Source organism: Phalangium opilio, unplaced genomic scaffold (assembly GCF_054372755.1).
Source record: "Phalangium opilio isolate 3A_F unplaced genomic scaffold, DU_Popi_V2 ptg000082l_1, whole genome shotgun sequence".
NCBI classification, from domain to species: Eukaryota; Metazoa; Arthropoda; class Arachnida; order Opiliones; family Phalangiidae; genus Phalangium; species Phalangium opilio.
This window is the reverse complement of record NW_028324189.1, coordinates 3,466,126-3,489,269: the sequence shown is the minus strand read 5'-3', so window position 1 is coordinate 3,489,269 and position 23,144 is coordinate 3,466,126. Positions and strand designations below refer to the sequence as shown.

The window sequence follows — 23,144 nt, the reverse complement described above, 5'->3', positions numbered from 1 at the left end:
CGTCTATTCCACATAGACACCAATCTGTCTCATTGGCTTCTACTCTATTATCATCGTTTGGTTTTAGGATATACGGGGCGATCAACTAGGGTTACGAGAAACGTCTAGCCTCCCTAAGGTGGGATCGCCACCAAAGGTTTTCGCAATTGCGCTTTTTCCTTACTATTATAATGGAAACGAATCGTATATATACCCCAAAATTTGAAGAAAGCGGGCAAGAGGGGTACCCTTCACTTTAAACGTCAATATTAGCAAAGTTTAAGATGATAATAGGTATAACTTTATTTTAAACCATTTAACTATTATTAATGTTAATTATTGAAGATTAAAATAATTAAAAATAATTATATTTATTTAAATATTAAAGATAATCTTGTTTCTCAACTCAAAATTAATACGGAAAGAGTTAAAAAGCAGTCTATGCTTTTGTCTGTGTGTGTCCGTCCATTGTTACACTAGTGCGTCGCGTTAGCAGTTAGCCTTGTGTTGATGTGTTAAGAAATCATACAGAACCTTAATATTCCCTTTTCCATAATATAAAGTGAATATGTGGAAGTATTTTTCGTAATTATGTTGCATTTAGTACTTTTGTAGCTTTAAAGCTATGTTTCATTTTGATATTCCAAAGATTTTTTTTAATATTGTTATTTGAAATGGCTGTTTATATATTACTTAAGCTATACTACATCTGTATATAGAATAATCCCTGGTTTGGTGATTTCATGAAGAAAAATAAAACCTGAACTCCGGCGGGTATATTAAATATCATCCGCAATAGGCTTAGTGAAACAAAGAGTAAATAATTGAGGCCTGAGGTGAAGTAAACTTGTGGCTTTGATTTTCGTGTCTGAAATGAAGAGACATCAACGGTTCAGAGTGAGCCGAAAGTTAAATACACTATTAAATAATCAGGTTAAGATTTTATAATAGAAGAAAAGATCATGGTGGCAATTAGAATAGTAAAAGGGCTAATGGTAAACGGGTAGTAGCTACAGACTTTTTTCTCTTTATGGTGCGCATTGACTATTAGTGCGTCTAGCTACAATTTAGCTTTGGTGTTATTTAACATTAACATTCATGTTGGCAAACTAAGAATGTTGTTGAGGTGAGACGAGACGATAGTGTTTACACTGCAAACCAGTTGTGAATGTAGCTATCAGAATATACGGTAAACAGCTGAAGCGTAGACTTCATTTCCTGATCTTTTCCCCATTGACTGATTTCCATGTGTCCAAGATTTATCCTTATTGGATGTAAAATGTCGTCTGCTTTACTGTATTATTCGCTATGCTTGGAATACTGCTTCAATATTTCGTAAATTTTTACTTCAAAAAAGAGAAATAATTCCATATCTAGATAAATAAGTTCGTAGTAGTAGACCTCTTGACTCGGAGAGGTAATATTTTGGTTTTCCCAACTTGTTGACATTATGAACTGGAACCACAAAGTTTTCGTTGATAATTGATCACAGGAAATGGCCGACTTATTCACTGGTTGAAATGATGAATTTTGTAATCCAAGTTTCGCGAAACAGTTCACCAAAGTGTAACACAAATTCGCGCACAAAACACAAGACTATTTTTCACATTTTTAAACAGGAACCCCAAAGTTTTCGTTGATCATTATTCACAGGAAGAGAAAGAGAGATTCACATTATCATTTAGGCGCCCCTAAAACAAAGTTATCACAGATATTGACAAATGACCAATTATTGAAAGTCAATAAAACGTTAGCTAGCCGCCTAAAAATTGGCTTTTACAATATGTTTATAGGTATAGTAAAGGTCCTAACCTCATTTTGTGATTAATAAAAGTAGAAAAATGGAAATTTTCGGTGTACCTACTATACGAGATATTCAATAATTATACATCCGGGTGGAGATAGTGTAGAATTTAGAAAGAGTTGTATACCGAGGTGTCGGTCACTTGCCGAATAAAGTTTGATATAGATAGCTTACACACATGGAGGACTCATACCATTTACACCAGGAGGCCGGACAGAAACCCGTCCGCTTTTGTCCTCCAGGTAGCGTGCCCTTCTGGTGTAAATGGTATGAATCCTCCATGTGTGTAAACTATCTATATAGAGTAATTTCGGTTGAGAGGGGGAGCGAACTGTGTATCCCCTACGTTAGGGGCAACTTTGTACTAGAGAATACTATTTGCCCCCGGAAGGGAAGGGGAGGGGGGTATCACTAAGGTAAGAGATAGAGGGTTATGACGTTGCCGTATATGGGAAAGAAATTACTCTATTTTAGCTATAATTACGAAGTATATGAAATTAAGGGTTATATTCGCCAAAATAGTGCAAAAATTAGTTTTAAAAGTAGCAAAATCAGTCCGGAAAGTCAAAATTTAGAACAAAAGAGGTAAATGATCGACCTTTCGAAAATTATGGTAAAAGAGAGCGAGAAAACTAGAGTTGGAAGTTAAAGGAGGGGTGGGGGTTATAATATTTGGGCGGGAAAGACAAAGTTTGCGGAAGCCAGCGAGGCGAAATAAAAGTGCAGGCGCTAGCGGAACAATGGGCCCGGTAGTCCCCTGGTTTCCGGCTCCGTATTTTCCCCACTCATTAGGATTTGAGCCCAAGATAAGTCCTTGGGACCAATAACGAACTCAACGGTTTCCTAATCAATTTCAATAAAGAAAGACGAATATAATATCCGCTCGGACGGGTTTTGTTTTCGACAAAGTTACGGGGGGGGACGCTATTTCCTCCCACCCTTTTTCAAAAACTTTCGCTCAATTAGCTACAAAGTTTAAAAGCGTCCCTATACCTATACTTTATGAATTATGCCTTATAGACGTATCAAATGGTAGAATTTCAGCTCACAGTCGGGGATAAGACGGCTCCCTGACCCCCATAACCAGTTGCCACCTTTTCTCTAAGAATTACCCTAATAAGGGAGTTCAGTGGTCGTCTTCTTCTAGCCCCAACGTCAACGTGTCGATCGAAACAGTTTTGATAGATCAGGCTAAACTAGGTTAACTAGCGACAAAAGGGGTCCTAGTGTGTGGGCTATTTATCATTGACAAAGGTTACGTTTATTTTTGTAGATTTCCCTCGGTATTCTAGATTACAGGTAAACTAATAACCAAAGGATCGTTGAAGGGGGTCGCAACAAGTTGCCATACTGCTTGAAACACACTCGATTTATATTGGTCAAGTATCAATGATGCCTAATAATGTGGCCTACCGTTATCAAGCCCGTAATAAACATTCGACTTATTTGGCTTTATATATCTTACCGTCTCAAATCCACTTCACTGATCCCAGTACTATCTGAGTTTTTCAGAGTATAATTAAATTAATATATATACGACTTTAAGAATCAAAAATCAATTAATATTGGACAAAGAGGACTTTAATTGGGATAATTTAACATCCGCGAGACCGTGACTAATACGCGGGCGAAATTGCAACTTCTGAGTCACGTGATAGCCCGCGCTTTTTCCTTCAAAACGATTGGTTTATATCTTGACGTCACGGTAAACGTAACTAGTTCCTCCAAATGAGCATGGCGGGTTGGTTGGCTTCTTCCTGAAGCCAGGAAATTGTAAATATAAATCATGGTTTAGTTTTTGAATTAATCAGGGATTAGTTAAAGAAAGGTTTGAAATGAAGACCGAAACTAATAAACCCCATGTAAGAAAATTCCCTTTAATGCACTAATAAATGTTTCTAAACAATTCAACCAATATACATTGAAGCCAAGGCTTACTGTCACAATTTTCAATTTGACAACCTGACAATCCACATTCCTACATTAACATAAATATTTCTTTTGTTTTTCAGAGTGAAAAAAAGGAAAATAACCTTAAACTCGAACACCATTATGCCTTGGTTGGTTTGGCGGCCGCAGCCTGTTATTACAACGCTTTATCATGTGGTTTTGTCTTTGATGACATGTCAGCAATCAGAGACAATAGAGACCTCCGACCCAACACACCCTTATCAAACCTATTTCTTAATGATTTCTGGGGAACACCAATTCATAAAGTAAATGCCAATAAATCCATTTGATTCACGTCTATATTATAAAATTTAATAACACCACTTACCTATCAAATATTAGGAACATAGTCACAAATCTTACAGACCTTTGTGTGTATTAACATTTCGTTTAAACTACATGTTACACGAGCTTAACCCAATGGGATATCATCTAGTTAATGTTCTTTTACATGTTTTGGTATCGACTCTTTACCTAAGGTATATTTAAGTTGCAAAAAAAAAGTGTATAAGCTTATTAAAAAAAACATGATTATTTTAGGGTATGTCATCTACTACTCCCATACCTTCCAAGTTTATTTGCTGCATTATTATTTGCTGTACATCCAGTTCACACAGAAGCTGTAAGTAATTAGAAGTTAATTATAATTATTGGTGCCTTGATAATGTTTTTATCATTCTTAAGGTAACTGGTGTTGTGGGAAGAGCTGAGACTCTTTCATCACTGTTCTTCCTTTTAGCATTATTAGCTTATGGTGAAAGCACTAAACATAAAAACACAGGTTTAACAGACATTTATAGTTAAACTTAACTTATGCACATAAAATTCACATTCTCTATAACATTTAGACTGGATTAAGTTCCTGAAATGCCTTCTAATGATAGCATTAGCAACTTTAGGCAAAGAGCAAGGGATTACTGTTACTGCAGTGTGTTGTGTCTATGAAGTTTTTGTTGTTCAAGGGGTAATTAATTACTAAACAGTTACATGACCCAATTAAGTGCCTCAAATTTTAAATTAATGTAATTATATTAACAGTTTCAATTAGCTGATTTAATTTATCTGGTTGCAAATGTTTCTCGACTTTCAACAATATCTTCCAAATTCATGTTCCATGAGCGTGGCATGAGACTTTGTCTATTAGTGATATGTGCAACGTTACTTCTTGTTGCTAGAGTGAAGATTATGGGAGCCCAACTTCCAATATTTACTAAGTAATTACTAAAATTGTTTAATTAAATTAATTAATTGGTTTAATTAATTTTACTAAAATTATATAATTAATTTTACTAAAATTATATAATTAATTTTACTAAAATTATATAATTAATTTTACTAAAATTATATAATTAATTTTACTAAAATTATATAATTAATTTTACTAAAATTATATAATTAATTTTACTAAAATTATATAATTAATTTTACTAAAATTATATAATTAATTTTACTAAAATTATATAATTAATTTTACTAAAATTATACAATTAATTTTACTAAAATTATAGAATTAATTTTACTAAAATTATACAATTAATTTTACTAAAATTATAGAATTAATTTTACTAAAATTATACAATTAATTTTACTAAAATTATACAATTAATTTTACTAAAATTATACAATTAATTTTACTAAAATTATACAATTAATTTTACTAAAATTATACAATTAATTTTACTAAAATTATACAATTAATTTTACTAAAATTATACAATTAATTTTACTAAAATTATACAATTAATTTTACTAAAATTATACAATTAATTTTACTAAAATTATACAATTAATTTTACTAAAATTATACAATTAATTTTATTAATACTCTAGGTTTGACAACCCAGCTGCCGTTGCTGAATCCCCTACAAAGCAATTAACCCTAAATTATCTCCTCCCGGTTAATGTCTGGTTATTACTAAACCCCAGTGATCTTTGCTGTGATTGGACAATGGGAACCATACCCTTGATTACAACTTTACTTGATCCCCGAAATTTATCAACCTTAGGCCTTTATGTTACCTTAGCTTTGTTAGTATGGGTGACCTTGACATCTGATGAAGGTCGAGTTGTAGCCATGGTAAGAATTTTACAAAAACTTACAGGGTTTCATATACAACCTGTAGAACCTGGAAATGTCAGGGAAATAAATTGTTGACTAAAAAATCAGGGAAAGTGGAGGAATTTGTGAGGCTACTCTGGTAGCTATTGGGTGGCCTTGCAACTGAAAATATTTGGGAAATTTCAGGGAAATAGGTTTTCCAAATGTTGTCTGAACCCTGCCAATGAAAATATAACTTTTAAATAACTAAAAAAAATTTCTCTTTTAGGGTCTGGCTTTATTGATCTTCCCATTCTTGCCAGCTTCCAATTTATTCTTCCCGGTTGGTTTTGTAGTTGCTGAAAGAGTATTATACGCCCCTAGTATGGGGTTTTGTTTATTAGTAGCTTATGGTTGGCATCATTTATACCTGAAAGCGGAAAACTCAAAAACAGAGTAATATTTTTTTAGTTCTATTATACTTATACTTGAAAAAATGTTAATAAACGCCTATATTTTAAGTTTTAAAAAGATGTTCCTAAACACTGCCATGATTCTTTTGATATTAATACATGCTACAAAAACCATACTGAGAAATTATGACTGGGAATCCGAATATACTCTCTTCATGGCTGGAATATCAGTTAATCATCGTAATGCTAAGCTCTACAACAATGTTGGTCATGCCCTGGAGAGCCAGGGAAAATTTAAAGATGCATTGGTCTATTTTAGAAAAGCTGCTGAGTCAGTATAGTAATCCCCTGTGCCTTAATTGATCTAATCCTTAAAGTAAATCTAATTAGAATAATTAATTAGTGTTCAACCTGATGATTTGGGGGCCCATATGAATGTTGGACGGACTTATAACAACTTGAAAATGTATGATGATGCTGAAAGAGCTTTTTGGAAGGCAAAGGCGCTTTTACCTAGACCAAGACCCGGTGAACAGTATCAAGCTAGAATTGCTCCGAGTCATTTAAATGTCTTTTTAAATCTTGCCAATTTAATTGCCAAAAATAAAACTCGGCTAGAAGAAGCTGATGCTGTAAGACTTGTCAATGATTTATTTCCTCAGCTCAAATTAATATTAATTCTTTAATTAAAACAGCTTTATAGACAAGCAATAAGCATGAGATCCGATTACATACAAGCTTATATAAACAGAGGAGACATTTTATTAAAATTAAATAGGTATTTTTAATTTTAATTAAATTATTTTTACTGTTTCTTTAATTAAAAGGGTTATTAAAATTTTATTTTTTAGGACACAAGAAGCGCAGGAGGTTTATGAAAGTGCCTTGAAATTTGATAGCAATAACCCTGATATTTATTACAATGTAATATATCATTTAAAATTAAGTTAATTATTTATTAGGACTGTGCGAATAGTGAAATTTTCAATCGAATCGAATACGAATCGAATATCAAAACTGCGAAAATTTTCGAATCGAATACTCGAATTTTCGAGTATTTTTCGAATATTAAATTTTATCAAAATTCCGTTCGAATACTAATCGAGTTCGAATATTTCAATCGAATACTCGATCGAATACTAACCGAGTTCGAATATTTCAATCGAATACTCGATCGAATACTAACCGAGTTCGAATATTTCAATCGAATACTCGATCGAATACTAACCGAGTTCAAATATTTCAATCGAATATTTTGACTTTTAAAAAAAAATCAAGTTTTCAATCAAATAATAACAAAAACATATCGTTAAATTAATAATTCATTAATTCTTAATTATTCCCATTCTCCCTACAGTCAGTTTAGTTTAATAATAATAATTTAAAAAATGAAAACAATTCATTGCTACAGTTCTAGTAGCACAATTTACCGCGCTTTCCAAGTTACAGTTATAGTTAAAGGTTGCCTTTTCTATGTTACATGCCACCTAGTGGCTGGAATTATTACTAAACGCCATTTCAAAATTGAAATACACATACCAACAGTTACTCACTGCCACTACACCCAAAAAAGTCTGATGCAATCATGAGCACTCATAAAAATGTTCTTCGCGCCACCCTCCGGAATTTCAAATAACTACTAAAAACTAGTATTTCAACTTAATTAAAAGAAATATTCGAACAAAATTGAAAACGCGTTTGAAAATAAAATATTCGTTTAGCAACCGAATACTCGAAATTTTTTTCGAATACTCGAAATTTTTTTTCGAATACTCGACGAATACTAGATGGCAAACTCGATCATTCGAATCGAATACTCGATTCGAAATTTTCGAATATTATTCGATCTTTCGAATACTCGCACAGTCCTATTATTTATTTATTATAACTTGTTTTTAATTTTGTAGTTGGGTGTTATTTGTTTGGAGCAAACAAAAACCTCACAGGCATTATTATTTTTTGATAAAGCTTTGGAAATTGATCCTGAACACGAGGTATATAGCTCTAATTAATTTAATTAAAATATGTTAATTTATTAATATCATTATTTTTAATTGCTTAATTAGCAAGCCCTGATGAATTCTGCAATATTAATTCAAGAAAGTGGTAATCCTTCACTAAGAAGTGTGGCTTATCAAAGGTAATTATTATTATTTAATTTAGATTAACGTATTAATTAAATTTAATTCATATTTTTCATTTCAGATTAAATCTTTTATTGGATAAAGGCAAAGCCAATGAAAGAATTTATTTTAATTTGGGAATGTTAGCTATGGATGATAAAGACATAACTTCCGCTGAAATGTACTTCAAAGAAGCTGTAAAAGTAAAATAATTTTAATCTTTAATTAAATTTATTTATTTTTTTTATATTTAATTAATTAATTATTAATAATTTAATTTAGATTAAAGCTGATTTTCGAAGTGCACTTTTCAATTTAGCTTTGTTGCTATCAGATCTTAAGAGACCATTAGAAGCTGTACCATTTTTAAAACAGCTTTTAAAAGTAATTAATGTTAATTATTTTTCATTTAATTAAAATTAAATTAAAATAATTAAACTTTATTTTTAGTACCACCCTAATCATATAAAAGGTTTGATTCTACTCGGAGATATTTACATAAATTATATGAAGGATGTAGAGGCAGCTCACGAAGTAATTAAAATAATTATCAATTAAATAAAATATTAATTTAATTAAACGTGTTTAAAATATTCTTTTAGTGTTATCAAAAAATCTTAGAATTGGATCCTAGTAATATCCAAGCCATGCATAATTTATGCGTAGTTTATGTTGAACAAGGGGCATTAGAGAAAGCGGAGGATTGTCTGTTAAAAGCTTATACATTAGCTCCTCAAGAAGATTATATTGAGAAGCATTTAAGAATTGTAAGAGCTCGAATTGCAAAGAATGCTAAACAACAACCAGTAATGACTACAACAACAACAACACCAAGTTCTGAAGTATTAAGTCCAACAACAACTGCAGCAACAACTCACGCATCTTCTTCCAATGTTATTGAGAGTCGGAATTGGAAAACGACGGTTAATAAAAGAAACATATCAACTAGATAGTTATTTTTAATTATTTTTGGGGTTTTATCAAGCCTTAAAATTAAAATAGATTAACATATCTTTCATTAATTTCAGTAATTAACTTTAAAGCGTGCTAAAATGTTATTAATTGTTAAGAGAAAAGGTTTTAGAGCTTGTTAACGGAAAAAACTATGAACTATTTCACTGTTATATTACAAAATATTTGATTATTTCTAATATTTAAATTAGTTTCTTTTCTTTTATTTTGTTTCTCTAAGGTGTGATAATCATAGGTGTGGTTTTGTTTATTATTTTGACCTATTTTTAGTCCTATTTATTGTGCCAACAGTTTTTTATTTAATAGCTTTATAGAAGTTCTTTGGTTTTGGGGTAATTTTTTAAGTTTATTTCTCTTGTTTTTGTTTTTTTATTATTTAAAGCATATATTTCTATGCAAATGAAAAGAAAAAAAAACAAACATTATAGATCATATATTATTGAAAAGAACAGAGCGATTGTTGTATTTGTATATAAATATATTTCTAGCTATTTTTATAAAAACAGCACATTGTAATAATAATAATAATAATAATGGTGGGTATTTTTACTACGAGTAGTTGTATATTTTATACAAAAAGATTGAATAAAAATGCAATAATAAGTGTTGGGTAAAAATAAATATCATTATTTCTATATTTCTTTTATATTTCATCGTGATTTACAGAGATTGAAATTTATTTCAAGCCCTAGGCTTATCTCCATCTTTTCCCTGGGCCTAGAATGTAACTTCCGGTGATACTGGTACGGCCGAACTGAATTTTTAATGGTGATAACAAGAATCGAATCCACGGCCAACCCGGTCAAGAAAGCAAGTTAGGCACTGGCCTTTACAAAATATTAAAATAACCCCGAAAAAGCGAAAGGGTTTCCCTAGCAAAGGCCTTGTGAGATCGTATGCCTGATTTCCAGGTGAGATTTAGATTCCCGCCACGGAAATTAAAAAAAAGACGATGGTGGGGAAATAAGCAGGGCCGGAAATAAGAAAAATTTCTTATAGGACTGGAAAATTTATAGGACATTGTGAGTGACTAGAGTGTGCAAAAAGAGTGTCGCTTCTCCATAGTCAAGCTATCAAAACTTCTGAAAATTTATTGGTCAAACTGTCCAGTCAGTGACCCCTTAGTTTTTAAAAACATTATGGGACATTTGAACAATGTCCAGTGTCATGTGCTTATTTCCGGCCCTGGAAATAAGGGAAAGATGGGGCAGAAAGGTTTCTATGCATAGCCCACTCAATCTTGCGCTCAAGAACGGGCTATAGTTCATCGATTCACCTCTACTCCATCCCTTCCCCTACCTCCATCTCCATGGCCTTGAGAAGTTGAGATGATGATTCGCGATGATGGCGTTTAAAGAAATGTGACGTGAAATGTCAATTTGTTTATAGGCAGTTGCAACTTTAGTCACAGTTAAAACATTAAATTTTGGCCTCTTAAATGTTAAAATGTTTTGTAAAGAATTTGGTGAAACAACAGTTTTTTTAATAAAGAATCGACTACCAAAGTGATAGTGAACCGGATACAAGATTAGTTTGGAATCCAAGGCTTAATTAGACAATCATTTTATCTTTATGTCATTCATTATATTCACGGAATCACAGTGCATATTCCAAACAAACGGCATTGTTATGATTTAAATAATTGAATTTCGTACAATTACGAAATACCGTAACTAAAAACTATCATCGTACGAATTTTTACTGTACAAACTACAAATGGCTCTGGGTGGTGGAATGTCAAATGGTGGTGGCTCACTTTTGACACCATGTTTGACGGAAATAGATCAAATTATACGTAAACTAGAAGTTGGTACTGATCTGGTCAATTTTTGCTTGAAGAGTAGGCTAGAAAGAAAACGTAAGTTTCGAATTAAACTCGAGACAAGACAAATTGTATCAACTGTCAATGGAAGAGAAGTTGTTGAGGGTAAGTACCTTTTAAATTACCTTAGCATTTGGTGGTGGTAAAACGGGGGTTTGGTTGACATCAATTGGAGAGTAAAGACGTCGCTTTGCTTTTACCCGTAAAGTTGATATCCGAGAGATTAAAGAAATACGTCAGGGTAAAAACTCCAAAGCTTTTGAGAAATGGTTAGACGATGCCAAAAATTGGGCCAGTCCAAATTGTTTTGTTATTTGGTATGGAACAAGATTTGTTTTGAAATCCTTGTCATGCATTGGTTAGTGTATTTCCATCTTATTCGACACATTACGACCTTATTTGAGAATTGAGGTTGATCTGAAGTGTTACAAAACCTAATTTATTAGCTATGATACCCAAAGAATGTGATTATTGGATCAAAGGTATTAGTCATTTGGCTAAGGAGACAATTGACGCTCCTTACCCATTACAAGTAGAAAGATGGCTAAGAAAAGAGTTTTACAAAATGGAAAACACTCGTGGAGTGTAAGAATTTAAATTAAAATTTCAAAAAATTGAATTGGAAAGATACATCAACGTGTTTTTACAGAGTTACACTGAAAGACCTAAAAATATTTCTTCCACAAGCTAGCTGTAAATTGTCGAACAACAGACTAAAAGACCTTTTTCAGGTCAAAAGACTCTTAAATTTAAAAATATCCCTAGTTTTTAAGCAAGATTTTAACTCAAAAAATTAATATTTAGGAGGTTGATGATAGGAGAACGGGTGAAATTGGTTTTGAAGGTTTTTCTAGTTTTTATCACAACCTCATTTATGAAGATGATGTAAGAGAAAATTAAAATATTTTGATCCGATTTTTGATTCAGAAAAGTATAAAAATAGAATATTTCTTCAGCTCTATCTAGAATTTTTTAGCATGTATTCCAGAGATAATGTTAAAATTACACTTCAAGATTTTCAACTATTTTTGCAACAAGAACAAAAAGTATATTAATTAATCCTTTAAGAACGCGCGAGTTTTTTTTTGTACTGATGTTAAAATTGTTCTGACAATAAAGGATCCATTAGCGGAAGATGATAGAACTGTTAGTAAATTTATGCGTGAATATCTATGTGATCCTGCTAGGGATGCTCAGGAACCCTATTTTACCGTTAAAGAGGTAGATTCTATGACAGGCCAACTAACATAACATTATACCTTAAAAGAACAGCCTTTTTCTAAATATAAAAAGAATTAAATATTTAAAAAAATAATTGATCTCATATTACAAAATAATTAGCATTTAATTAGTCTTAAAAATAATCAGGGACTATTGCACCATCCGCCATTGGTTTAGTGGTGTCTGCAAGCCAGAAACTATCTTACTCCTACCTCTCTCAGGGTGTCAGAATTCAACCAATCACGCAGGGGTGAGTGGTTCGGGCTTGCAGACGCTAAAAAACCAATGGCGGATGGCGCAGTAGTCCTCGTCTTTAAGACTAATTAAATGCTAATTATTTTGTAATAAGAGATCATTTATTTATTTTTTTAATATTCCATTCCTTTTATAATTAGAAAAATGCCGTTCTTTTAAAGGGAGGGTGAAGTAGAAAATCAAGTGATTTTTTATCGATTCTTCCACTAATTGTAAGACCAGTCTGCATAGTGAAACATCCGGGAAATATCTCCGAATGATTTTAAAACTCAAAATAGGTTCAGATTTTAAGGATAATTTTAAAGAAGGACCTCCGACCAATCACGTAACGTCCTGCCTTTTTATTAACAAAATTCTCGTGGCACGTTCCGTGTCGAATGAAACTTATCACGAGATTTTTGCGCGCAACGTGACAATCGTGGCGCGAGACATGGAGCGTGCCACGAGAATTTTGTTAATAAAAAGACAGGGCGTTACGCGATTGGTCGGAGGTCCTTATTTCCAATTATCCTTAAAATCTGAACCTAATTTTAGTTTTAAAATCATTCGGAGATATTTCCCGGATGTTTCACTATGCAGACTGGTCTTATAATTAGTGGAAGAATCGATAAAAAATCACTTGATTTTCTACTTCACCCTCCCTTTAAGGTATAATGTTACGTTACTGGAACTTTTCCTTAACTAATATTAAAGTTAGTATCTCATTCGCATCCTGAAATTTCTTTTCTAGTTCCTAGGATTTCTTTTTAGTAAACAAAATGAGATTTGGGATAGTAGGCACGATCTAGTCTATCAAGACATGAATCGGCCACTTTCTCATTACTGGGTCGCGTCTTCGCACAATACGTAATATTCTATTAGGTGTTAGGGAACTTTTCAGTCTTGATTAAATACTTAATTATTATTGCGACAGATATCTTACTGGTGACCAGGTTAAAAGTGATTCTTCTACGGAAGCGTATGCTAGAGCTTTAAGAATGGGATGTCGTTGTATCGAGTGTAATTTTTCTATTCAGACTTTCTCATGATATCACTTCATCAAATATAATTAAAATTATCGTATAAATCTAGTGGATTGTTGGGATGGACCAGATGGTATGCCTTATGTATACCACGGTCATACATTAACGAGCAAAATTCGTTTTATGGATGTTATAAAAACCATCAAAGAACACGCTTTTGTTACCTCAGAATATCCAGTTATTCTTTCAGTTGAAAATAGATGTACATTACCTCAACAGAGAAATATGGCATCTGCGTTTACCGAAGTTTTCGGAGGTAGTTTACAATGATAAACAAATACTTCCAAGAGATATAGAATATATTACCTTTTTGCACTTGAACTTAGACATGTTGTTAACTCAGTTGGTTGATAGAGAAGAAAAATTGCCCTCACCCTTTCAAATGAGGCGCAAATTTATAATCAAAGTAAATTGAAATTCAGGCGAGGTGAAAATATTTTATTGAAAACAACCCGATTTTTCAGCACAAAAAACTACCCGAAGGCACTGATGAAAAGTTTGAAATTGTTCGGAGTGAAGACTGTATATAAATATAATATTACTTTTAATGTTCTTTATTTTAATTATTAAACTAAATTCTATGCCATACATTAGCAACTACCGATACTGATGTTAGTAGTGCCATAAAGAATGGCACTTTATATTTAGAGGATCACCCTGATGGTGAATGGCAGCCACATTTCTTTATGTTAACTTCGAAAAGAATGTATTACGCCGAAGTACAAGCCAATCAAGATGAGGAAGAAGACAGTGTTGAAGGGGCTGATGTGTGTAAATTGATTTACAACATCGTTAATTGAATAATAATAATAATTAACAATGGGTTCTACAGAGGGTACCTGATGAGCTTCATTTTAGTGAGACATGGTATCATGGTAAATTACCAGGTGGTAGGAACCAGGGAATTGAATTACTTCAAGAACATTGCCACTTGGGCGATGGTACATTTTTAGTTCGAAAGAGTGACACTTTTGTCGGGGACTATTCCCTATCATTTTGGTACGGAGTAGACACATACACACACACACTGTAGCGTTTATCATAGTGCGACTAAAACAATACTTACAGGCGACAAGGCCAAGTTAATCACGTCAGAATTCGTTCGAAACAAGAAAGGGGCCAAACTAAATATTCCGTGATCGAATCTGTCACTTTTGATACATTGTATAATTTAATTACTCATTATCAATCGCATCCATTAAGAAGTCCCGATTTTATGATGTATTTAAATGAGCCTGTACCCCAACCCAATAAACACGAGGGAAAAGAGTTGAGTTACCGTAATATTAAATTTGACGTTGAATAAAATGACTCAGGTTGCGTTTTGGTTTTATTAATTAAAAAGATGGTATCATCCACTCGTTACGAGAACGGTGGCTGAAGAAGCTTTAAAGAAAGTGCCTGAAGATGGCATGTTTTTGGTTAGACCCAGCGATCGAGAAGATAATTTTGCTATTTCTTTCTTGTGAGTTGTTTCGTTTCTTCGTTCGTTTGCTTAGCCTATAGAGTTAATTATGATTAATTAATTTGAATAATAGCGCTGATGGAAAGATTAAACATTGTCGTATCAAACGGGAAGGGCGACTTTTTGTAATAGGCACAGTTCAATTTGAAAGTTTAGTCGACTTGATTAGTTTCTACGAAAAGAATCCACTCTATAAGAGATTCAAGCTTAAAACTCCAGTTACCAAAGAGCTTATTGAGTCCTCCACTGGAGACGCGAGTGGTGCCGGTGGGACATACATGGATCCGTCATCGTTCACCTCAAAGGTATGTTGTACTATTACATAGAGGAGATATTAATTGAATAAGTTCTTCATTAACAGCTTACAGTAAAAGCTCTATATGATTATAAAGCCCAAAGAGAAGATGAGCTTTCGTTTTGTAAACACGCAATTATTACTAATGTTGTAAAACAAGATGGAGGATGGTGGAGAGGTGATTATGGTGGTAAAAAACATCATTGGTTTCCAGCTAATTTTGTTGAGGAATGTGAAGCGCAGAGTATTGACGATGTGGTTGGTATATATGCTAATTTTATTTGTACCATGATTGAAAGATCGGTTTTCCAAGCAATATTTAACGCAATTTTAGTCTGGAGAAGCAATGCCATTAGGTCATCTCCAAAAAGGTTTTATCGATATACTCGGGTGCAGCGTTGGTAAGATTCAATTCTGAAACTGTTTGGTATCATTTTAATAACATCGTTTTGGGATAGATATTGTTGCCAATCGTAATCACAGAGACTTTGTTTTTCGTATCATGTCAATGTCTCCAAACGAGACTACAGTTGAAATTGCAGCTCAAACTGAAGAGGAGATGAATGATTGGGTGGCCAAAATTCGCGAGACAGCGGTGTCGGTAAATGCCATGGTAACTAAACGGGGCGATGCTTGACTCACCCACTTATTTTCTTAATTAAAACGCTGTAGTTTTGTTTAATTAATACAATTAACAAAAACGAACGATGCGTAATCACCGATAATAACTACAAAAGCTTCTTCAAGAAGTAGTTGGTTTAAGCCTGAGCTTAAATTTTTGTTCTTTACGCTTCAATCAATGTAGAATATAGTTTTGATTGTTGTAACCCGGATAACTAACAATTTTTATAGATAACTAGTCTTAAATTAATCATTTTAATTTAAATATGTTAAATTGGTAAATTCAAGGTACAACAAAGCAGGAAATTGGAAAGAAATATGCGTATAGCTAAGGAGTTATCTAATTTAGTCGTTTATTGTCGAGCTGTAACATTTAGTCTTGAAAGTAAGAGTATTTTCATAAGGAGATTATCTCTCTCTCTCTAAGGGACCAAGCGCATCTATTAGCAAAAACATCTAGTTCTCCTAGATGTGACGTAGATCATTTTGTATAGGGGCTCCTTCCGAATTTTTCGTCAAATTAGCCTTATTCCTGATCAGCGCCACCTACCCATAGCGGCGACTTTGAGAACTACTGTAAGCGGCAAGCCAATCAGATGTCGCTAAAATCTGGTGACGTCACTGACTGGCACTCTCGGGTCTTACCAAAAATGACGTCACCAGATTTTAGCGACATCTGATTGGCTTGCCGCTTACAGTAGTTCTCAAAGTCACCGCTATGGGTAGATGGCGCTGATCAGGAATAAGGCTAATTCGCGGGAGAGAAAAATAATTTTCAAAATCAGCCACGACCGATATCCGATATCCTAAGCCGGTCGTGGTCTAGACGCGAGCTCTGAAATAACGCTCCCAAGCGGTTGGGAATCAAACTAAAACAGGCGGGTAGGCGATAGAGGAAGGACTGAGGGGAAAAAATAAGTAAGAGAATTTCCAGAACCCCCCAGCTCTCTCAGACACAAGAGGTAAATTCGCGCTTAGTAAAAATCACGAAGAGCTGTCGTGAGAAATCTTTGAAGGAGGGAAAAATGTTCAATACCGGGTTACTCTGCAGCGAATGCGCTCGGCCTCTGTTTAGGATATACAATTATTATACCACTTGAGATGAGACGGATGGCTGATCAAATCATACATTACATACATACATTTCAACCGTAACATAGAATCTTGGGCCCTTAGAGAGAGAGATAATGTCCTTATGGTATTTTTATCATAATCACGCGTTAAAAAATTGTTCTTAACATTTTGGGGTGACTTTTTTAAATAGGAAAGGGACACTTTACCGAAATGTCTTCTTTCCCCGAGCATAAAGTCTCAAAATATTTGACAAAAACCCATTGTAAAGCTTTCCTAAACTACCACGATCGCCAAATAAGTCGCGTCTACCCCAAGGGTGCTCGAATAGATTCTTCCAATTATGATCCTATTAAAATGTGGAATGGCGGATGTCAATTAGTCGCTCTTAATTACCAAACACCAGATCGAGCGATGCAGCTAAACCAAGGGAAATTTTTAGCCAATGGACGATGCGGTTACATTTTAAAACCTGATTTTATGTTTGACGAACGCTTTGACCCTTGTGATAAAAATGGCTTAAACGGTCTTGTCGAACCCATATCCCTGACGATTAAAGTAAGACGAGGTGAACTTTGACCCCCCGAGTTTGAATGAAATATTAAATATCGTCGTTTCAACTTCAACAGTTGATAGCAGCTAGGCATCTGATGAAACCAAAAAAAGGGGTTGTCAGCCCTTATGTTGAGATTGAAATTGTCGAATCTGAACTTGATAAAAATGACAAGAGAAAAACGGGAACCATAAGTAAAATAAAATAATCTTTCGAAAGATTACGGTGTATTCAGAATTCTAAATCATTTTCCATTCAGCTGAAAATGGTTTTAACCCATTATGGAAGGAAACCTTTCAATTTGACATCAGAAATCCTGATTTTGCGTTGCTTCGATTTGTGGTTTTGGCTGAAGATATGTTTGGGGATCCAATATTTTTAGGACAAGCTGTATATCCAGTTACATCCCTTCGAACTGGTTAGTTTTATCAGAAGTGAGATGAGACCAGAAGTATCCTACTGAGCTAACCAAATTCTTAATTCACTTGTCGAAAGTGAATATTCTTGACTAGCTGTTACTCGCGGCGTCGCTCGCGTGTAATAAGAACTACCATCAAAATGATATAAAGAATGGCTAGATTCTTCTGATGGCTAATATTTTTGTAGCACCCTAGGAACGAAGGCACTCGGCGTTGCCCGTCAGCCCGTCGGGATGCATTTTTTTATTATTTTTCACACGGACATTATTCCATAAAGAAAGGTTTTTAAGTTTTTGGCCGCCATTTAGAAAGATGGCAACAAATTGAACCCGTAAGACCATTCAACCCGTCTATAGGTTAAAGGAAACCAGTGTACTAAATATTTGTGAAATCGGTTGAAACGCGCGGACTTTGTTGCATAGAGAAGATTTTTTACATTTCTGGGCGCCATTTTTTAAGATGGCGGCGGATTGGAAAAACCTTTCTTAGTACGCGCCTACTACTTATGAGTAACGTTCCTGCAAATTTTCAGCCTTCTAGGGCAAGCGGTTTGGGCTGGGCGTTGATTATCAGTCAGTCAGTCAGTCAGGACTTTGATTTATATAGATATAGATAACGCACCAACGGTTGGCCCTCTGGTGGCGGTTTCAGAATTTCCCCTCCAAAACGTGAGAGGCTCGCGGCGGTAGACGGCCGAACTAGATTCAAGCACCCGCGTCCGTGTTCCGCGGCTTTAGGTTGAGGGGAAGGGGGTAGGTACTGAGCTAACCAAATTCTTCACTTGGCGAAAGTGAATATTCTTGATAACACACGAACGGTTGGCCCTCTGGTGGCGGTTTCAGAATTTCCCCTCCAAAACGTTGAGAGGCTCGTGGCGGTAGACGGCCGAACTAGATTCAAGGACGCGCGTCCGTGTTCCGCGGCTTTAGGTTGAGGGGAAGGGGGTAGGTACTGAGCGAACCAAATTCTTAATTCACTTGGCGAAAGTGAATATTCTTGATAACACACCAACGGTTGGCCCTCTGGTGGCGGTTTCAGAATTTCCCCTCCAAAACGTTGAGAGGCTCGCGGTGGTAGACGGCCGAACTAGATTCAAGTACGCGCGTCCGTGTTCCGCGGCTTTAGTTTGAGGGGAAGGGGGTAGGTACTGAGCTAACCAAATTCTTCACTTGGCAAAAGTGAATATTCTTGATAACACACGAACGGTTGGCCCTCTGGTGGCGGTTTCTGAATTTCCCCTCCAAAACGTTGAGAGGCTCGCGGTGGTGGACGGCCGAACTAGATTCCAGCACCCGCGTGCGTGTTCCGCGGCTTTAGATTGAGGGGAAGGGTGTAGGAAATGTTTTTGGAACTCGACCAATTTTTTTCTCAGTAGCGTAGGCGCGATTGAAGCGGCATAAAGATAAAATCCTCAAATTTGTTCACTAGTGCCAGGATCTATTACCAATGCTAGAGCCCTTTACTTCTAGTCTCATCTCATCTCACTTCTGGTTTTATTTATTCAAATGAGCAGCCCTTTACGAACTATACATTTTTTTGTCCAGGATATCGAAGTGTTCCGTTAAAAAACGAATACTCGGAGGAACTTGAACTGGCGTCTCTTTTGATAAGAGTCGATATCCACAACACTCTTAAGGTATTTGCAATTGCACGCTCGTTTTAAACGCAATGCAATTTAATTGCCAAAAATGCATGCATGATTTTAAAATGGCTTCTTTAATTACCAAAGCTTGCGTAATATTAATTTGGGGATTGGTTGGTAGGTTTTTTGGTGGTGATTAATTAACTCTTTTGAAGTTAATTAATATTTTAAGGTTTATTTTCTATAGGATGAGAATGAAATTTATATGACCATACAACATTTAAGAGATCAGTCTGAACTGTTAAATCGTCAAATTGTAGAATTGGAACAAAGTAGTTCATCCGGTACCAATAATATCACCCTTTTGCAAGGAAGACTAAATCAGCTTGAAGAACAAATTAGGAGTAAAAGTGAAGAGAGGTAAGTCACTCGATACGCAAATTTAGGCCAATTTAGGTAGTGAAGAATAGACTCAAACCTCTAATGAATATTGATGCTACATTAATAATTCAGGAAGCCCACCGGTCCTATAATTCCTATAAATTCCTATATTTTTGAACCAGTCCTATATTATCGCCTATAATTTCATGAAAGGTCCTATAATATCCTATATTTTTGAACCAGTCCTATATTATCGCCTATAATTTCATGAAAGGTCCTATAATACCCTATATTTTTGAACCAGTCCTATATTATCCTATAATTTCATAAAAGGTCTTATAATATCCTATATTTTTGAACCAGTCCTATATTTCCTATAATTTCATAAAAGGTCCTATAATATCCTATATTTTTGGCTTAGTCCTATATTTCCTATAATTTCATAAAAGGTCCTATAAATTCCTATATTTTTGAACCAGTCCTATATTATCGTATAATTTCATGAAAGGTCCTATAAATTCCTATATTTTTGAACCAGTCCTATATTATCGTATAATTTCATGAAAGGTCCTATAAATTCCTATATTTTTGAACCAGTCCTATATTATCCTATAATTTCATGAAAGGTCCTATAATATCCTATATTTTTGAACCAGTCCTATATTATCCTATAATTTCATGAAAGGTCCTATAATATCCTATATTTTTGAACCAGTCCTATATTATCCTATAATTTCATGAAAGGTCCTATAATATCCTATATTTTTGAACCAGTCCTATATTATCCTATAATTTCATGAAAGGTCCTATAATATCCTATATTTTTGAACCAGTCCTATATTATCCTATAATTTCATTAAAGGTCCTATAATATCCTATATTTTTGAACCAGTCATATATTATTGTATAATTTCATGAAAGGTCCTATAATTCCTATATTTTTGAACCAGTCCTATATTATCCTATAATTTCATGAAAGGTCCTATAATATCCTATATTTTTGACTTAGTCAAAGTTTTCGTATAGTTTAGCATCAAATTTATCAAAATTTAGCTTTTTTTTATCAAGATCACATTTGAATAGACACCAAAATTGCTTCAAAGGCTCGCCTAGGATTTTTTATATATATTATATTTTAATTAAATTAAGTTCTTCTGAGTTTCCAAAGTAAAATCCAATTAGTTTTTTTTTTGTTCTTTTTTTGAGATTTTTCTACATAGTTTAAGCCCCAAAATTGTATTATATATGAGCATTTTTAGTCCTATATTTTCCTATAAAAACACGTGATTTTTTTTTCTCCTATAAAATCCTATAATTCCGGGAAAAAAATTCCTATTTTTCCTATAAGGAATTTAAATTTAAGAGTGCGGGCTTCCTGTAATCATTATTACAAAAGTTTTTTAATCTAAAATCATAATATTATTATAAATTATTTATTTCAGGCTTCGTATATATAACAGCCGTTCTTCTACATCGTAAATAGTTAGTTATAATCATATAGGAATTAAAGATTAAGGGATTAAGCCTAGGTAATCCATTAAGATTAAGTAAGGGATTAAGGTAATCGATTAATCCTTTAAAATGACGTAGGGATTTATGAGATTTCCTTAATTAATTAAAAAAAATCACTCACTCATTCGCACTCTCACACATCCCTGTATTTTTTTAAACAAACAAACAATCAAAGTACTAGGCCTAAATCATCAAAAATAAATAAATAAATAATTATAATGGATATACTATATATTTTAGTGTACAATTTTTAAACAGTGCCTTTTGTCAATAGCTTTAAAAAAAAACAATTTAAGAAAAAAAGAAAGAAAGAAAGAATAATAATAATTAATTATAATTGCGATCTACATAAATTAAAAATGTAATTTTGCTACTTATATTTAACGAAAGTGGAAATAATTAATTAAACGTTAGGCTTCGTTTACCCCCCCCCCCCCGAAAAAAAATATCCCCCCCCCCCCGAAAAAAAATATTCCCCCCCCCCCGAAAAATAATATTCCCCCCCCCCCCCCCCGAAAAAAAATATTAGTAAAGTGGTTAAAATATCTGCGGAAATAATTTACAAGTGTTTAATAATCAAGACATTTTAATTGTTCCTTCGTTTTATGAAGTAACAATGAATTAAATAAATAAATTAATTAAATTAATTAAATACAAATACAGCAAAACTGATGACTTTTATTTTATTTTATTGCGTGTGACAATTTATTTTACACGTAACCTAACATTGCATTATACCAAGCGGGATATCGAAAATACTGTACATTAAGATAAATGCGTTTTTTCCCTAACTTATAACTACCAGTTAACTCGTGAAAAGTTGAATCTCCCAATAATTTAACTCCGCCAGGGTTACAGTTCATTCTATTTGATTTCCAAGGCATTAATATTTGATTAAAAACTACTATGAAATTATTACGGCTCTCGCTATGGTATATTCTAAGGGGGAAACGATGAATGACGTAAAGCATAGTGCAATTCAAAAGTATCATAAGAGAAATTGCAGCTGTATGTTCAAAAGTTCCGTGAAATTGAAAAAAAGTGTCGTTTAAAGGTTTGGTTTGAGCTAAAGGGGTAACATCTCCGAATTCCGAATAAATGTACACCATCGTAGCTAATGCCGAGAATACTACGTAATAATTAGCGCATACAATGTAGAATGACATTGTCCTAGCATTATAGACAGTTTGGTAGTCTGTGTTTGCTGGGATACCATCTTTTTTGGCAAGTACAACAGGGTTTTGAATAAACCCTAAGAAGCTTCTCCAGTTAAAATTTCTTGCGGGCTGCTTGAAATTCGCCTTAAAAATGCGTTAATGACAATGAATTAATATGACTTGAGTAATTAAGAGTGAAACATAAGCGTGGTTTTGTTTACACATAGCCAACTCCATCACGCTTTGGCTGTACGCGCTATAGAAGCCCCGACAAACAATTTTTTCCCCATGTAAAAGCGCGTATCAGGAATTGTACACTTTGAAACTTTGCACGATAATTTAAAACCCTTCAATATACTCCTCACTAAAATTTCAAGAGATTCGAACCAGTGTCACAGGAGAAAACACATTTGAACTGTTTGAAGACCCAGTCCTTTAACTATGGCTACATTAAGTTTTAATTTTTTACAAAGAAACTATAAAACAGAA

At 33.8% G+C, this 23,144-nt stretch overlaps 2 protein-coding genes across 2 annotated transcripts; both read left to right on the top strand.

The window, feature by feature from the left end:
* The first annotated feature begins 3,483 nt into the window (after positions 1-3,483).
* Positions 3,484-9,900, top strand: Tmtc3 (Transmembrane O-mannosyltransferase targeting cadherins 3). Its single transcript, XM_089847713.1, has 19 exons — positions 3,484-3,645; positions 3,796-3,999; positions 4,076-4,212; positions 4,274-4,355; positions 4,418-4,514; positions 4,582-4,697; positions 4,772-4,947; positions 5,564-5,810; positions 6,061-6,227; positions 6,294-6,515; positions 6,588-6,816; positions 6,880-6,962; positions 7,036-7,108; positions 8,092-8,178; positions 8,251-8,324; positions 8,390-8,510; positions 8,590-8,691; positions 8,758-8,841; positions 8,910-9,900. Exons 1-19 carry the CDS (start codon positions 3,619-3,621, stop codon positions 9,258-9,260), a joined length of 2,679 nt encoding a protein of 892 aa, XP_089703839.1. The 5' UTR covers positions 3,484-3,618; the 3' UTR covers positions 9,261-9,900.
* A 681-nt stretch (positions 9,901-10,581) lies between these two features.
* Positions 10,582-21,875, top strand: sl (small wing phospholipase C gamma 1). The gene is made up of 28 exons (XM_089847711.1): positions 10,582-11,206; positions 11,310-11,459; positions 11,548-11,686; positions 11,751-11,832; positions 11,906-11,986; positions 12,058-12,147; positions 12,221-12,322; positions 13,308-13,423; positions 13,491-13,576; positions 13,649-13,855; positions 13,926-14,005; positions 14,064-14,121; positions 14,194-14,366; positions 14,432-14,598; positions 14,668-14,868; positions 14,945-15,064; positions 15,138-15,369; positions 15,426-15,617; positions 15,694-15,760; positions 15,818-15,972; positions 16,269-16,365; positions 17,245-17,609; positions 17,681-17,798; positions 17,864-18,022; positions 19,568-19,659; positions 19,853-20,025; positions 21,429-21,515; positions 21,547-21,875. The coding sequence occupies exons 1-27, from the start codon at positions 10,996-10,998 to the stop codon at positions 21,463-21,465; spliced, it is 3,750 nt and encodes a 1,249-aa protein (XP_089703837.1). The 5' UTR covers positions 10,582-10,995; the 3' UTR covers positions 21,466-21,515; positions 21,547-21,875.
* Positions 21,876-23,144: the final 1,269 nt, after the last annotated feature.

What these genes read in the sequence shown, in the direction of transcription:
- Tmtc3 (XM_089847713.1), top strand. Translation starts at nt 3,619, where the DNA reads ATGAAGACCGAAACTAATAAACCCCAT. An exon ending in TATTTTAGAAAAGCTGCTGA is followed by an intron (nt 6,516 to 6,587) that starts GTCAGTATAGTA and finishes ATAATTAATTAG; the next exon opens with TGTTCAACCTGATGATTTGG. An exon ending in ACCCTGATATTTATTACAAT is followed by an intron (nt 7,109 to 8,091) that starts GTAATATATCAT and finishes TTAATTTTGTAG; the next exon opens with TTGGGTGTTATTTGTTTGGA.
- sl (XM_089847711.1), top strand. Translation starts at nt 10,996, where the DNA reads ATGGCTCTGGGTGGTGGAATGTCAAATGGTGGTGGCTCACTTTTGACA. An exon ending in GACTAAAAGACCTTTTTCAG is followed by an intron (nt 11,833 to 11,905) that starts GTCAAAAGACTC and finishes ATTAATATTTAG; the next exon opens with GAGGTTGATGATAGGAGAAC. An exon ending in ACCTCATTTATGAAGATGAT is followed by an intron (nt 11,987 to 12,057) that starts GTAAGAGAAAAT and finishes ATATTTCTTCAG; the next exon opens with CTCTATCTAGAATTTTTTAG.